The sequence below is a fragment of the Dipodomys ordii genome, unplaced genomic scaffold, assembly GCF_000151885.1.
Source record: "Dipodomys ordii isolate 6190 unplaced genomic scaffold, Dord_2.0 Scaffold24, whole genome shotgun sequence".
NCBI classification, from domain to species: domain Eukaryota; kingdom Metazoa; phylum Chordata; class Mammalia; order Rodentia; family Heteromyidae; genus Dipodomys; species Dipodomys ordii.
The window spans coordinates 3,683,244-3,697,035 of record NW_012267240.1 but is presented as its reverse complement, the minus strand read 5'-3'; the positions used below and the strand labels follow the sequence as shown (position 1 = coordinate 3,697,035).

General features: G+C 38.8%; 1 protein-coding gene across 1 annotated transcript in view; it reads left to right on the top strand.

The window, feature by feature from the left end:
* The window catches only part of Rab18 (RAB18, member RAS oncogene family), a 32,147-nt gene extending 24,790 nt beyond the window's left edge, over positions 1–7,357 (top strand). The window contains exons 4-7 of the mRNA XM_013014707.1: positions 371–443; positions 1,096–1,214; positions 1,288–1,354; positions 5,848–7,357. Coding sequence (XP_012870161.1) covers positions 371–443; positions 1,096–1,214; positions 1,288–1,354; positions 5,848–6,023 — 435 coding nt within the window. The 3' untranslated portion in view covers positions 6,024–7,357. The remainder of the gene's footprint in view (positions 1–370; positions 444–1,095; positions 1,215–1,287; positions 1,355–5,847) is intronic.
* The last annotated feature ends 6,435 nt before the right edge of the window (positions 7,358–13,792 follow it).

Here is a 13,792-nt window from a genome sequence, read left to right as displayed (position 1 = left end):
AAAATTTACTTAGTGCTGTTTTCTAGACATGAATCAGTGCTTACTAAGTTTATTTTGTCTGACGTTTCTCAATAAGAGACAACATGATAGGTAGTCTGACAGCCCATTGTCTCCTTGTTAAAATAAGAGACCTGGATACCTCACAGGTGGTCAGGTCTCCTATTTGTTCCTTCCCCTGCTTCCAAGATAATACAAAGTGACTACAGGAGACTAGCTCACGGCAGAGGATGTAGTTACAGAATGGAGGCTAGTTTTGTTCCTGTATTTGTTTATTTATGGGCCCAAGTCATTGTTTAAAGTCTCTTAAATTAGTGTATTGAAGGTCTCTTCTTTATACTTTATTTTATTTAATAATAATTGTCACTTTTAGGATACTGCTGGTCAAGAGAGGTTTAGAACCTTAACTCCCAGCTACTATAGAGGTGCACAGGGTGTTATATTAGGTAAGTTTTTTACTTTAATATATTGTTTAAAATATTTATTGGAATTTTGAATTTTAATAGTCTTGGCGGCTGTAAGTTTTAGTGTTCTCTAGGGCTACTTTTATAAAACTTGAAATTCGAGTGACTTCATTGGCATTAATAACTATTAGAATTAAAATTTTTTTCAACCTTTTGCCTGCCAATAATAAAACAAAAACAAGACTCCTTTCTCAAAGGTTTCTCAAAGTTTTCTCCAAGGTGCAAATTCTGGTCTTGTCAAAAACAGTTATGAAAGTCACTGATGTTTAAAATTATATGAGTTCTTTTGATATTTTTCTAAGATTTCAATCTGTTTTTTGGTGTTTGGACAGCCCACCAGCCTCCTTTTATCATTACATATATGGCATTGTTGCTTTACTGTATGGTTTTCAGTTATAACACAGGATATAATTTAATTTCCATCACAGTGGGGTTTTAATAAAATTGTATTTGTATTGTTCTGTTAAAAAATTTGTTTCTTCTATGTGGAACAAGATACTCATTGTTTATCACTGAAAGTTTATAAAAACCAGGCTTGCCTATAAACATTAGCTTGTAGTTACATATCAGTAATATAATGCCATTGCCTCTTATTTTTATGCTTATTTATTAGACAGCTTTGCTTTTATTTCAGTTTATGATGTCACAAGAAGAGACACTTTTGTTAAGCTGGATAATTGGTTAAATGAATTGGAGACATACTGTACAAGAAATGACATAGTAAACATGCTGGTTGGAAATAAAATTGACAAGGTAAGAAACAGATCTGTGTAGTTTGGTTTCTACTTGTTGACTACTTTTCCTAATCATTCCTTTTATCTTTTAGGAAAATCGTGAAGTTGATAGAAATGAGGGCCTGAAATTTGCAAGAAAGCATTCCATGTTATTTATAGGTAAGTATGGCAATGAATTATTGTCCTTTCTTTTTTTTGTTGTTTTTTGTTGGTCGTGGGGCTTGAACTCTGGGCCTGGGCACTGTCCCTGAACTCTTCAGCTCAAGGCTAGCTCTCTACTACTTGAGCTACTATGTCACTTTCCATTTTCTGGTGGTTAATTGGACATAAGAGTCTCATGGACTTTCCTGCCCGGCCTGGCTTTGAACTGCGATCCTCATATCTCAGCCTTCTGAGTAGCTAGGATGACAGGCCTGAGCTACTGGTGCCTGGTTGTCCTTTGTTTTTTAAAGAGGAATTTTAAAATGCAGTTTTTGTTCAATTTCTTATGAACCAAAGACTCTGTTCATTTCATAGTGACTTTATACTACAAAATTGAAAGTGCCTTTTCTTTCTGTGAAAACAAAATAGCATCTTACTATGAGAAGTTACATTGAACCTAGCTTACCTGTTGGTCCTAGGAATACTGGCATTCAGCCAAGCTGAGACCCCAGTGCTGAAGTTTTGCCTTACTTGTCCATGTAGTAGCAGGTTAGCTAGGTTAGCACCATCTGAAACTTGTCAGAAGTGCTTCTTCACAGCTCTCCCCTGGACTTCCTGAATTAGAATGTGCATTTTAACAAGATCTTCATACAGCTCTCATGCACATATGTGTTTCAGGAATGTGGCAGAACAGGGGTTGGCATACTACAGCAGGACCAAATCTGGCTCCTGAGTTGATAGTAAACTCAGCCATGTCCATTCGTTTACATTTTGTCTGTGGTTGCTTGTCTGCTACATGGCAGAGTTCAGTGATTACTACAGAGGCCATATGGCTCACAAAGCCTAAAATACTTATCTTCTGACCCTTATAGAACATGCTTGCTCTCCTCTAGACAGGTGGCTTATCAATACCCTAGTCATCCAGGGAACTTTTTAAAATTACAGGGCCCCATTCTTTTTTTGGTTGGTCGTGGGGCCTGGGTGTTGTCCCTGAGCTCTTCAGCTCAAGGCTAGCACTCTACCATGTGAGCCACACAGTGCTACTTCTGGCCTTTTCTGCTTATGTGGTACTGAGGAATCAAACCCAGGGCCTCATGCATGCAAGGCAAGCGCTCTACCACTGAGCCACCTTCCCAGCCCCAGGGCCCCTTTCTTTATCATAGGACTGAGTACCCAGAGTGTTTATGGTGTGGATCAGCTTTCAGAATTAGTGACATAGTGATTCCATGTAATTGATTGGAAATCTGTAGATGGACTTGGAAGCACATTATACATAGCAGCAGTAGGTGCTATGAGTGAGGAATGTAAGGGTTTTCAGAAGGGAATTGATACTACCTTTACTAGTTTATCTGGTAATTATCGAACATGACAATAAACAAGACAAAACTCCCTACCAGATAGAGCTTACACACTCTTGTGGAGAACACAGATTTAAGTAAATACTGCTATGAAGGAAAGGAAACACTAGAAAGGGAAAGAGAATGGGGTGGAGGCCAGGTAGGGAAAGTTCTCTAGGCTGTTGCCACTTGAGCAGAAACTTGTCAATGTGAAGATCTATAGGCTAGGATGCTAGCAGCACTTCTTAACATAGGAACTAGTTTAGGGTATCTAAGGTACAGGAAGAAACCTTGAGGGCTGGTGCTTAATTTGAGCTGGGAAGAAAGTGATGATAGGGAGATTAAAAGAGTCATTTAGGGCTCAGAGGTGGATTTTTACTAAGTGAGGGCAGGGGACTAGTGATAGGATCTGCTGGATACTTTTAAAGAGAAGAGTCTGGCTCTTCTGCAGTAGCCCAGATGAATGATCCTGGTAACCTTGACTATGTAACAGTAGTGGATGGTGAGCAGTTGGCAGTTCTGGGAGAAACTTTAAAGGGAGCATTTACAGAATATGTGAGTAAATTGGATGAGAAAGTCTATGCAATCTGTATTTTGGGCATGAGTAAGTTGGTGGAATTTACTGCCATTAATTACTGTATGAAGATTGAACCTGTTTGGGACTGAAGTGTAAGGAATCAAAAGTATAGAAAGAGGAGCTGGGAAGGTGGCTCAGTGGTAGAGTGCTTGCCTTGCATGCATGAGGCCCTGAGTTTGATCCCTCAGCACCACATAAGCAGAAAAAGCCGGAAGTGGTGCTATGACTCCAGTGGTAGAGCGCTAGCCTTGAGCTGAAGAGCTGAGGAACTGTGACCAGGCCCAGAGTTTAGGCCCCACAACCAACAACAACAACAAAAAAAAAGTATAGAAAGAGACATTTTCCAGATAACCAGTGGCCGTTGGCACTTAGGTTCTATTGAAAAGAGCTGGTAATTGGAGGGACCCCTTTAAGAATGTGGATGGAAAAGTGCTGAAGATTGAACCTTAGGGAACCACAAGAACTAGAAGTCAGTAAAAGGAGGAAGTGCCAGCAAATCAGGCAGTGAATGACATGCCTGTGAGATGGAAGGATTACCAAGAATAGACAGTGTCCTGGTATTTGAAGAAAGAGGAAATGATTGGCAGCAAATGCCAAAAGATGTTAGATATGGCTGAGATGTTGGATTTGATCAAGTAAAAAGTGTTGGTGATAAAAAGGATGGGTTTAGTGGGTGATGGGGAAAGAAGACCTAGCTCAAGTATAGCAGAGCCCTGTGGTATATGTAGTTTCTCTTTTCATTCTTTTTACACAATCTCAACCTTGGTGTGAAAATAGTAAGTGGAAGATTTTAAATATAAGCAGTCTGTGGTCTTAGAACTATTTATTGTTACAGAATATTATTATAATTTTATTTATTTCTTTTTTATTTGTCGTGAAGCTTGAACTCTGGTGCTGGGCACTGTCCTTGAGCTCTTAAGCTCAAGCTGAGTGTTCTGCCACTTGAGCACCACTTCCATTTTTCTGGAGGTTAATCGGAGATAAGAGTCTCAAGTACTTTCCTGCCCAGCCTGGCTTTGAACCTTGATCCTCAGATCTCAGTCTCCGGAGTAGCTAGGATTATAGGTGTAAGCCGCCGGCTTATAATTGTTTATTGTATTTAATTAGTTTTGTTAATCTCACACTGTGCCTAATTTACAAATTAAGCTTTATCATAGGCATGTGTACATAAAAATAGTGTATATATCTTTGTGCATATTCCCTGTGGGTAAAGGGGACTGCTGCCATTCAAAGACAGAACGTGAGCTAAGAAAGTAGAAGCACAGCCAGGTATGATGGACTGTGCCTGTAGTCCCACCACCTAATGAAGAGGAGATAGAAGGATTAGGAGTTCACGGGCCAGCCGAGGCTACCTAGCAAGACCCTGTTTCAGCAAAACAAAACAGAACAGCTTATGTAACTTTACTCCCTATGGTGTTGGAGAGTATGTGGGCTGTAGGGCAAGTCTGTTTGAGTTTAATAAGTTGAAAAATTAACCTGACATCCTTGTAGACTTGTTAGCATATTAGATGAGAGAACATACGATTGAGAAATGGTGGGGTTCCAGAAGCTAGAATGGGCCCAGTGTAGGTAATGTGAAGGAAGGTAGCAGTGAGTGTCCATGCAGTTAGCTCGATAAGTTTACACTGGGACGATCAGGTAGTTGTGGCCAGATTGCCTCTGTTTTCAACATGAGGCTAGATCTTGAAGGACTAAGGTGTAGTTCAGTGGTAGAGTATATCCTTTATGCAAGGCTTCAATTCATTTCCCAGCACCAAAACACTCTCACCCAAATAAAAACAAGCTGGATCAACAACTGAGATAGAGGAGCAGTAAGAAGGCATAAAGTTAGTCACCTCCAACAGTGTCATAGGGAATCACCGGCAAGTGGAGGGTTACAGAGCAGTGCTGAGTATCCACTTGAGTTTCACAGGCAAAAGTAGAATAGAGCCAGTGTTCAAGTTTGTGTTTTATTTTAAAACAGGAATATGTGCCTTGGGGGTTTGTTTTAAAGGCAAACAGAAATCAAAGGAGATAACTTTGATTCAATGTTTGATTATAGCCTTAGTAAAATAATTCTATATGCCACTGTTCTTTTTTTTTTTAATTGGCGCGCATTACTTATACAGGAATGGATTTCATGATTACATCTCCACACATCCTGTTATGCTTTTTTACATTTTGTGCCAGTCCTGGGGCTTATACTCAAGGCCTGGGTGCTGTCCCTGAGCTTTTGTGTGCTCAAGGCCACTTGAGCCACACCTCCACTTCCAGTATCTTTTGCTGGTTAGTTGGAGATAAGAGTGTCATGGACTTTTCTTCCCAGGCTGGTTTTTGAACACTGATCCTCAGATCTCAGCCCCCTGAGTAGCAAGGATTATAAACATGAGCTACCCACACCCAGCACTGTATGCCATTATTCTTAATAAAATTTAATTCAATTTTGAGAATTTGGAGAAGTTCATTAAAGTTTAACCTGTGGGGAGAAATTACTGATGTGCTTTTTAGTATCTTATAGGCTGATCCTTATGTAATGATAATGTCCCAGATAAAGCCTGGGAATATAACCAGAAAAGAACGGACTATGATCTACCTATTGTTTCTTTCTTGAATCCCAGAGGCAAGTGCAAAAACCTGTGATGGTGTACAATGTGCCTTTGAAGAACTTGTTGAGAAGATCATTCAGACACCTGGACTGTGGGAAAGTGAGAACCAAAACAAGGGCATGAAGCTGTCACACAGGGAAGAAAGTCACGGTGGAGGAGCCTGTGGTGGTTACTGTTCTGTGTTATAAACTCTGGGAAATTCCATCTCTTGCATATTTGATCAGATAGTGACATCTTTCTGTATATAAACTCACTGCTATTTTAGGGACCTTGCAGTTTGCACATAATTGTTTTGTATCATGGCAGTAAATACTTGCAAGAAATCCCACTCATTGGCTTTCCCAGGTAGAATGTTATGGTATGCATGCACAGTTCACAGTCTCTAGGTTTTTATGTAACATCAAATAGGTGTACCTTTAGGAGTACATTGGATTTTATGATTTACATTTATCATGTAATTTTTTAAAAACATCCACCTGTCTAGTATACATTGATACAGAGTTTACTTTTGATCTCCTTTTTTTGCTTAAATACTCCTGTCAATTACTGAATTACTTAGTATACAGGTTTCATACCTGTCAGATTTCCTTTGAGGAATAACACAGATTTTCTAGAATGTGGGAAATTCTCTTAGTACTAGACAAAATTCTCAGAATGTAGCCCAGGTCAATTCATAATTAAATCTATTTGTTCTGATGATGCCTCTAAAATGTACTTACATGTTAAAGAAGTTTAAGATTTTTTTTATTTACTTCAATGATTAGTTCAGTTATTTAACTGGAGTTTTAATCCTGTAATGTGTCACTGGATTCATGATCCTTTCACAGTGTTTTAGCTGCCTGGTGTTTGGCAGAATGGCAATAAGGTTTTCCCCATTTTGGTCCCAGAAGAACAGAGCAGAGCAGTGTGCTTCTATAATGCCTTTCGTTCTTTCAACTTTGAAAACCAACATCTTTCCTTTCATATGCTATTAGTGTTCATCCAGGTACCTCAACTGTACCCATGTAATGTCTTTGAATATCTGTGTCTTATGACTTCCGTAAGTGGCTAGTTGATTCTCAAAAACCTATTTCTGTATTTTGAAGGTGAGGAGAAAAACCATTTGAGAAAGGCATATTGCTTCCAGATTCTGACATGTGTGGGAAAATACTGTTGCAATGAGAAGGTAGATAAGTTGCTGTAACATGTAACCAGTAGTTTATCAAAACCAACTTGTACAGACTAATAAATTTTTTCCACAGTATTCAGTTTTCTAACCTCTATTGTACATTATATTTTATCTTCACTTACCCATTATTTAATTTACTTTGACCTCTGCTATATTAAGCCCCAGATAAGTACTTTGTTTTTTTTTAAGGCTGGTCACTATAATACCCCTCATTAAGATTCTGATATTAATTTCTTGTTAGTTCACTATGTACAATTGCAAATGATAAAAGACTTTTGTGAATCTTTGCAATATGTGTGTTCATGAATTTACGTCAGTTGGCTTCCTTCTATAAATCTTCATATGAAAACCTCATATATTCTACTTGGTTTACTCTTATGATTAAAGGTTTTATAAATTTTCTATTTTTATGAAACATCAGTCACTTCTACAACGTTAGAGAAAAGTGGCTGATGTGAGTGCTAATGATTCACTCATGTTACTTTAAACTTTAGGTTTGTGTGTTTATTTAGGGTCTGTACTGACAAGATTTCTGTTTATTACTTTGCTCCTTGAGCTATGTAATATTTTTGTGTATTGGATTATTGTCTTGATTGAGCCAAAATTTTGATCTGTATGAGTCACTTGAATATAACTTTTAAATACTAGTTTTGTCAGGTTTATATTGTAACTTTTTGAGTAAATAGGGCCTGCTTTCCTTAGATGCATTTGTGCAGAAAATGTTACACATTTCCCTGTTATTCTCATCTGCAGAAGAAAATTTGCATATAGTATTATTTAAATTTCTTTTATATCTGTGTGGCTTTTATTTTACTATTTTCTTGTAAGTCTGGAGTTTGTTTCATAGTGGGGATTTTTTAAGAGATTACTGTATCCAAGATCATATATTATCTAATAGTTATAATACCTAAAATGAGCCACCTTCATAACAAGATTTTGTTAATTCTTCTTAGAAAGATTTGATATAGTCTTAAATAGTCTTTGCAGATGATGCAAAGTAGAACAATTAGAGCTTAAGTATCTTGAATTTAAAAGTACCAACATAGACCTACACAAATAAATACTTTTCAATTTATGAGTAATAGTGCATATTTATTGATAGCTTCCGGGATGTTAGATGCCATTCTAAGTCCTGAATTGTCTTGTTGAAGCTTACAGATTGGTGCTTCTATTCTGCCCATTTTTTTTTTTTTAATTCAGATTTCATTCTGCCTTTTTGAGACAGTATCTTACTGTGTATCCAGGATTGGCCTTGAACTTTGGCTCCTTCTGTCTCTTCCTCAGGAGTGCGGGTGTTCTGGGTGTGCATGACCTTGTCTAGCTATGCGCATTTTAATGAAGACACTATGCAGCAGGTCATTTCCCAAAGGTTATTAGCTAGCAGTAGTCAGGCTGGCTCCAGCCAACACATAATCATTTTTGAACTGAAAATCTGTACCATGTACCCTTTATTATGGTTAGTTGCTATCTATTTCACATACCCTGTAGTTGTAGGTAATAGAAGCATTCCAGATTTATTCTTCTAGAATAAATCCCTTTGATATAAAACTACCCCATAAGTCATTTGACTTATGTAAATGTTTAGGCAGAGGAATTGGCGGTTTCTCAGTTCTACCTTCTCATAGTGGAATAGAAATCTCTGCTTTAGTAAAGGTATGAAGTTAGGGGACTTACAGAGCTTAACTCCTCCCTGTTTATAATTGGACATGATGAAAGTTCCCAGACAGTCTTTGGTTTGAAATAAAAATCGGGATGGGGTCCAGCTGGGGGTAAAGGAGTTGCTACTTAATTAACATCTTCAGGCTCATTCTCATTGGCATTCTGGTTGAGTGCAATGGAATAAGCTTTGATTTTGACTCATTATAGTTAGCATACTCAAATAACTGGGACACTCATGGTTCATGCCTATAATCCTAGCTATTCAAGAGGCTGTGATCTGGGGATCATGGCTCAGAGTCAGCCCAGGCAGAAGAATCCATGAGATTCTTTTTTTTTCCATGAGATTCTTATCTCCACTTAACTAGCAAAAAGCCAGAAGTGGAGGTGTGGCTCAAGTGTGGTTGAGTACCAGCCTTGAGTAAAAAAAGTCAGGTAGAGAACAAGGTCTGGCACAAAGGGGGGAAAAAAAAAGAAAATATACACCATTTTCTACTAGGTGTGGGAGATTTGGGCTATTTGTCTTGTGATAGTATAGACTTACCTCATTTACACACTTTTTTTTTCTTTTATGCTGGTCCTGGGGCTTGAACTCAGGGCCTGTGTGCTATTCCTGAACTTTTGTTTGGGCTCAAGGCTAGCACTCTACCACTTGAGCCACAGATCCATTTCCAGACTTTACTGCCCCAGCTGGCTTTGAATAGTGTTCTTCAGATCTCAGCCTCCTGAGTCCCTAGGATTACAGCCTTTACTGCCTCCCCCACCCCACCCCCACCTACTCTTTCTTTTTTTTTGGGGGGGGGTCCAGTCATGGGGCCTGAACTCTGGGCCTGGGTGCTGTCCCTCAGCTCTTCAGCTCAAGGCTAGCACTCTACCACTTGAGCCACAGCGCCACTTCCAGCTTTTTTATTTTTGCTTATGTGGTGCTGGGGAATCGGACCCAGGGCCTCAGGCATGCAAGGCAAGCGCTCTACCACTGAGCCACCTTCCCAACCCCTCTTTATCCTTTTTTTTAACATGATAATAAATTATGCAGGTTTATTGGGTTGTTTTGCTTTATATCTCTGATTACTAGTGAGGTTGAGTACTTACAGTGTCTTAATGGATTTTCTTTTCATCTTAATCCCTTATTCTCACAGTGTATTATCAGCCTACACTTCCTTCCTTTCTTCAGATCACCCTCCCATATCCCTGCTAGTTGTTATTTATGTGGCTCTGGAGGCCTTGTTACTGTCTTAGCTATCAAGATTGGCCTACTTACCTTTAAGCAGTTTCCTCTTCCTCGGAGTAAATGCTTCAGGGATGACACACGACCTGGATCAGACCACTGAAATCTAAGGAGGTACTTGCTGAGGCTTCTTTAGGTATCCAGAAGATAAACGTCTTGCAGTTTGTGTGCTATGAGGAGTTTTCATTTCATGCTACAGCTAATTCTTGGAACACACACACACACACACACACACAGAGAAAGAGAGAGAAAGTAAGAGGGCATCTGAATTGGAGCCCCAAGGCAATCTGGAATCTCTAGATCAAACTATACCTGAAGTATTATGTAAATCTAGACTTTCACTGTGAACTAAGAAATTATTTTTCTTTTTGGTTTAAGCCAGTATGACATTTTCCCCAACTAAATATATATTAATATATCACTTGAAAAGCCACTTCTTTCATATGCCTGATAAAATTTCAGTGATATTCTACATTTTTATGGGTATGTACATAGAAAAACTGTGATGTTTTATATATATATATATATATAAATAAATAAAAATAAATAATGGAGGTCAGTTAAGGGGCTTGATCTCAGGGGCCTGGGCGATGTCCCTCAGCTCTTCAGCTCAAGGCAAGCGCTCTACCACTTGAGCTACAGCTGTACTTCTGGTTCTCTGGTAGTTAATCGGAACTAAGAGTCTCATGGTCTTTCCTGCCCGGGCTGGCTTTGAACCACGATCCTCAGATCTCAGCCTCCTGAGTAGCTAGGATTACAGGCGTGAGCCACCAGCGCCCGCTGTTTGATTTTTCTTTATCACCCAAACATTCCCTATCATGGCCTTCCTTCCTGAGGTGTCAGTGGCCCAGCCTGCTTGCCATGTGTACCCTCTGCAATTCTCCATGCCTTTGGAGAATTACACATTCGTACTTACATGTACAGAAATATTTATCTTGTATGTAGTTTGTCTATAGAAAAATGTTATGAAAGATCATTTATGATCATCTGTGAATTCATTTATACACGTTTTTTCTTAACATGGCACAAATCAGTTACATACATATAATTATTTCAGTAATTGTGCAATATTATTAATCTTCTTTGGTTTGGAGGTATAACAGTCTTTAATACGCTAGCAACAGGTATGGTTTCCATTTTGCTTGCTGCTAACTATATCTTTGTACACATTTTTATTTGTGAATCAAAGAAAACATGTATTTTTAATTTTGCTGACATCTTTCCAAAAGTTCATGGTAGTTTATGTTTAGTTTGATTGAGAGTTCATTTGTTTTTGAGTATTATCCTTGAGCTCTCAGTCCTCCTTCAGCTTCCCACGTGCTGGATTTGCAAGTGTGCACTACTGATCCTGGCAGCAATTTATATTTCTAGTGGGAGTGTGTGGAAAATAACTTACCCTTATCAGCCTCAACAGATACTCTCTTGCTTTAATTTTTGCCACTGTGAGCATTGTAAGATATAATTTGTAAAATACAATTTACACTTTTGTTGTTGTTGCTCATGGGGCTTGAACTCTGGACCTGGACACTGTCCCTGAGCTCTTCAGTTCAAAGCAAGTGCTCTACCACTTGAGCCACAGCTCCACTTCCAGTTTTCTGGTGGTTAATTGGAGACAAGAGTCTCATAGACTTTCCTGCCTTGGCTGGTTTTGAGCCGTGATCCTCTGATCTCAACCTCCTGAGTCACTAGGATTTTTGTTTAGTTTTGTTTGTGATTTTACTGTCAGCTATTTGGGCTCAATTGTACAGTATCGATAGTAGTCCATACAAATCTCATAAGCATTGCTGCTACTTTTGTTTATCCAGTTTTCTTTACAAATAAGTTTGTTTTCCATCCTCTGGGTTCCTTGACTGTTGGATTATATATGCAGTCTCCATCTCTTCTGAAATTCATTATCTGCAAGTCTGTAATAGCTTGGACTTCACTTACGTGTAGCACTAGCAGCTGCCTGTCCCATCCCTTTGTGTGAGGACCGCGCATGTCAGTACTTCAGGAAGTACTCTTTCCTTTTCCATTGAGCCTCCATCAAGAGGAGGTTCTCATGACCATAATTACGGTGAGCTGCTTGTCCTGCATTGGGATACTTAACCACAGGGAAGGACATACGCCTGTGGAATTGCTTTTCCTTACTCTGATGCATTGTATTTCCCTGGAACAGTGCTGCTGGCTTCACTGACAGATACGTCAGGGGCCTGATCAAGCCAGAGTTTGATGGCAGTTTGTATGTTTTGTGGTATTTAAAATGAGTTTCTCTCCATTGTCTCTCTTTTTCTTTTTCACAACAAAATCTCAAAGATAACCATGTCTGCTCATTTTTCTTTTTGGTGGGAATATAGTCATACAAAGTTTTTTTCAAAAAATGAGACAGGCCCTTTGATATCAGGCCCTTTGATACACATCACTGATAATCTTCACCAGTCAATGATTTGTGGTTTGAATTTGAAATCTTGCACATTAAAATTATTTAAAACAAAAAATATGATCATTCTCATTGATTTTTCAGATTGGAATTCAAATTGGAATCATTTTTACATTTAAGTATATACATGGGTAATATTTGATATTCAAATTCTTTGTTCATTTTCAGAATTTTTTTTCACATAGATCCTGAATTTTTTTCATTAAAGTTATTCCTTGAACTCTGTGTGTGTATGTGTGTGTGTGTGTGTGTGTGTGTACTCACTTTAAAACCTAATAAAGAAAAGCTATTGACTTTCCTTGGTTTATTTGGACATTTCAGTATTGTTAACTTGGTACTTTGGTTTAAAATAGGGTTTCTTCAGTTTTCTAGGTAAAATTGCAAAAACATGTGCTTTGTGTGTGTGTGTGTGTGTTGTGTGTATGGTCTCTGGATTTTTCTTTTCAGCTAAGAAGGTAACCACCCCAAATGACACAAATAGTCCTGTAAATTTCCTCCCACACCTTCATAGTTTTATTTTTTGCTTGCTTTTGTCTAAACATGTAATTTCATGTGGAATTTATTTGTGTTTATAGTATTTTCATGATACTTATTTTCCTCCAGGATGATCTCAGCAAACCTACTTCCATTTATAAAACAAACACGTCTTCTCTTGAGTAGTAGCAGTGCTATATTGGGCTCATACTACCTTTCAGACACTGTTCTAAGACCTCAGAATAGAGTGATTAATAAATCACCGCTGCCATATGAAGTAGAGTGGGGAACTTAGAATAAACCACATGACTAAAATAACAATGAGTAGGAAGAAAATAACTACAGAACATAAAATAGCCTCAAGCAAATCCTCTGAGCAAGTGTTACTTGGGCCGAGACCTTAATAACAAGAAGGAATCCTGCTGTGCATAAGAGAGGAGGAGCATCTTATAGTGACTGGCAGCGGAGAAAGGGTCTGCACAGGTACAGCCTGGTGAGCCCAGGAAATAGCAGCTGTTTGTGGAACACAGGCAGTGAGCTGGAGTCTGACCTCATTGGACTTTGTAGACCCAGGTGGAGTTTTCTTCCTGCCAACTGCGATAGGAAGATCTGAAGGAAGGTAGTGGATTACAGTAAAGGTGGTAATGGGAGGTGGTAAGTAGCAATCAGATCCATTAAAGCTTTAGTTGAAAGCAGAGAGGCCTGGAAGAAAGATGTTGCCAAAGGCTACTGAAAGGCCATAGTAGATTGGGGTAAAAGTGGTAGCAGAGGAAGTGGTGAGAAGGAATCAGATCCAAGACATAAAGTCTTGAGCTGCATAATGACAGGTCAACACTGGCCCACTTACATGACTGGGTCCCATAAGGTCATACTGCCACCTTGATTACGTAAGCACAATGATGTTTGTGCAAGAAAATCACTGAGTGGCACCTTCCTCATTCCTCAGGCACAGTTCCACTCAACAGTGCATGACTGTCCTGAACGTGGATTCAGTAAGACTTGAGGCTAGTCT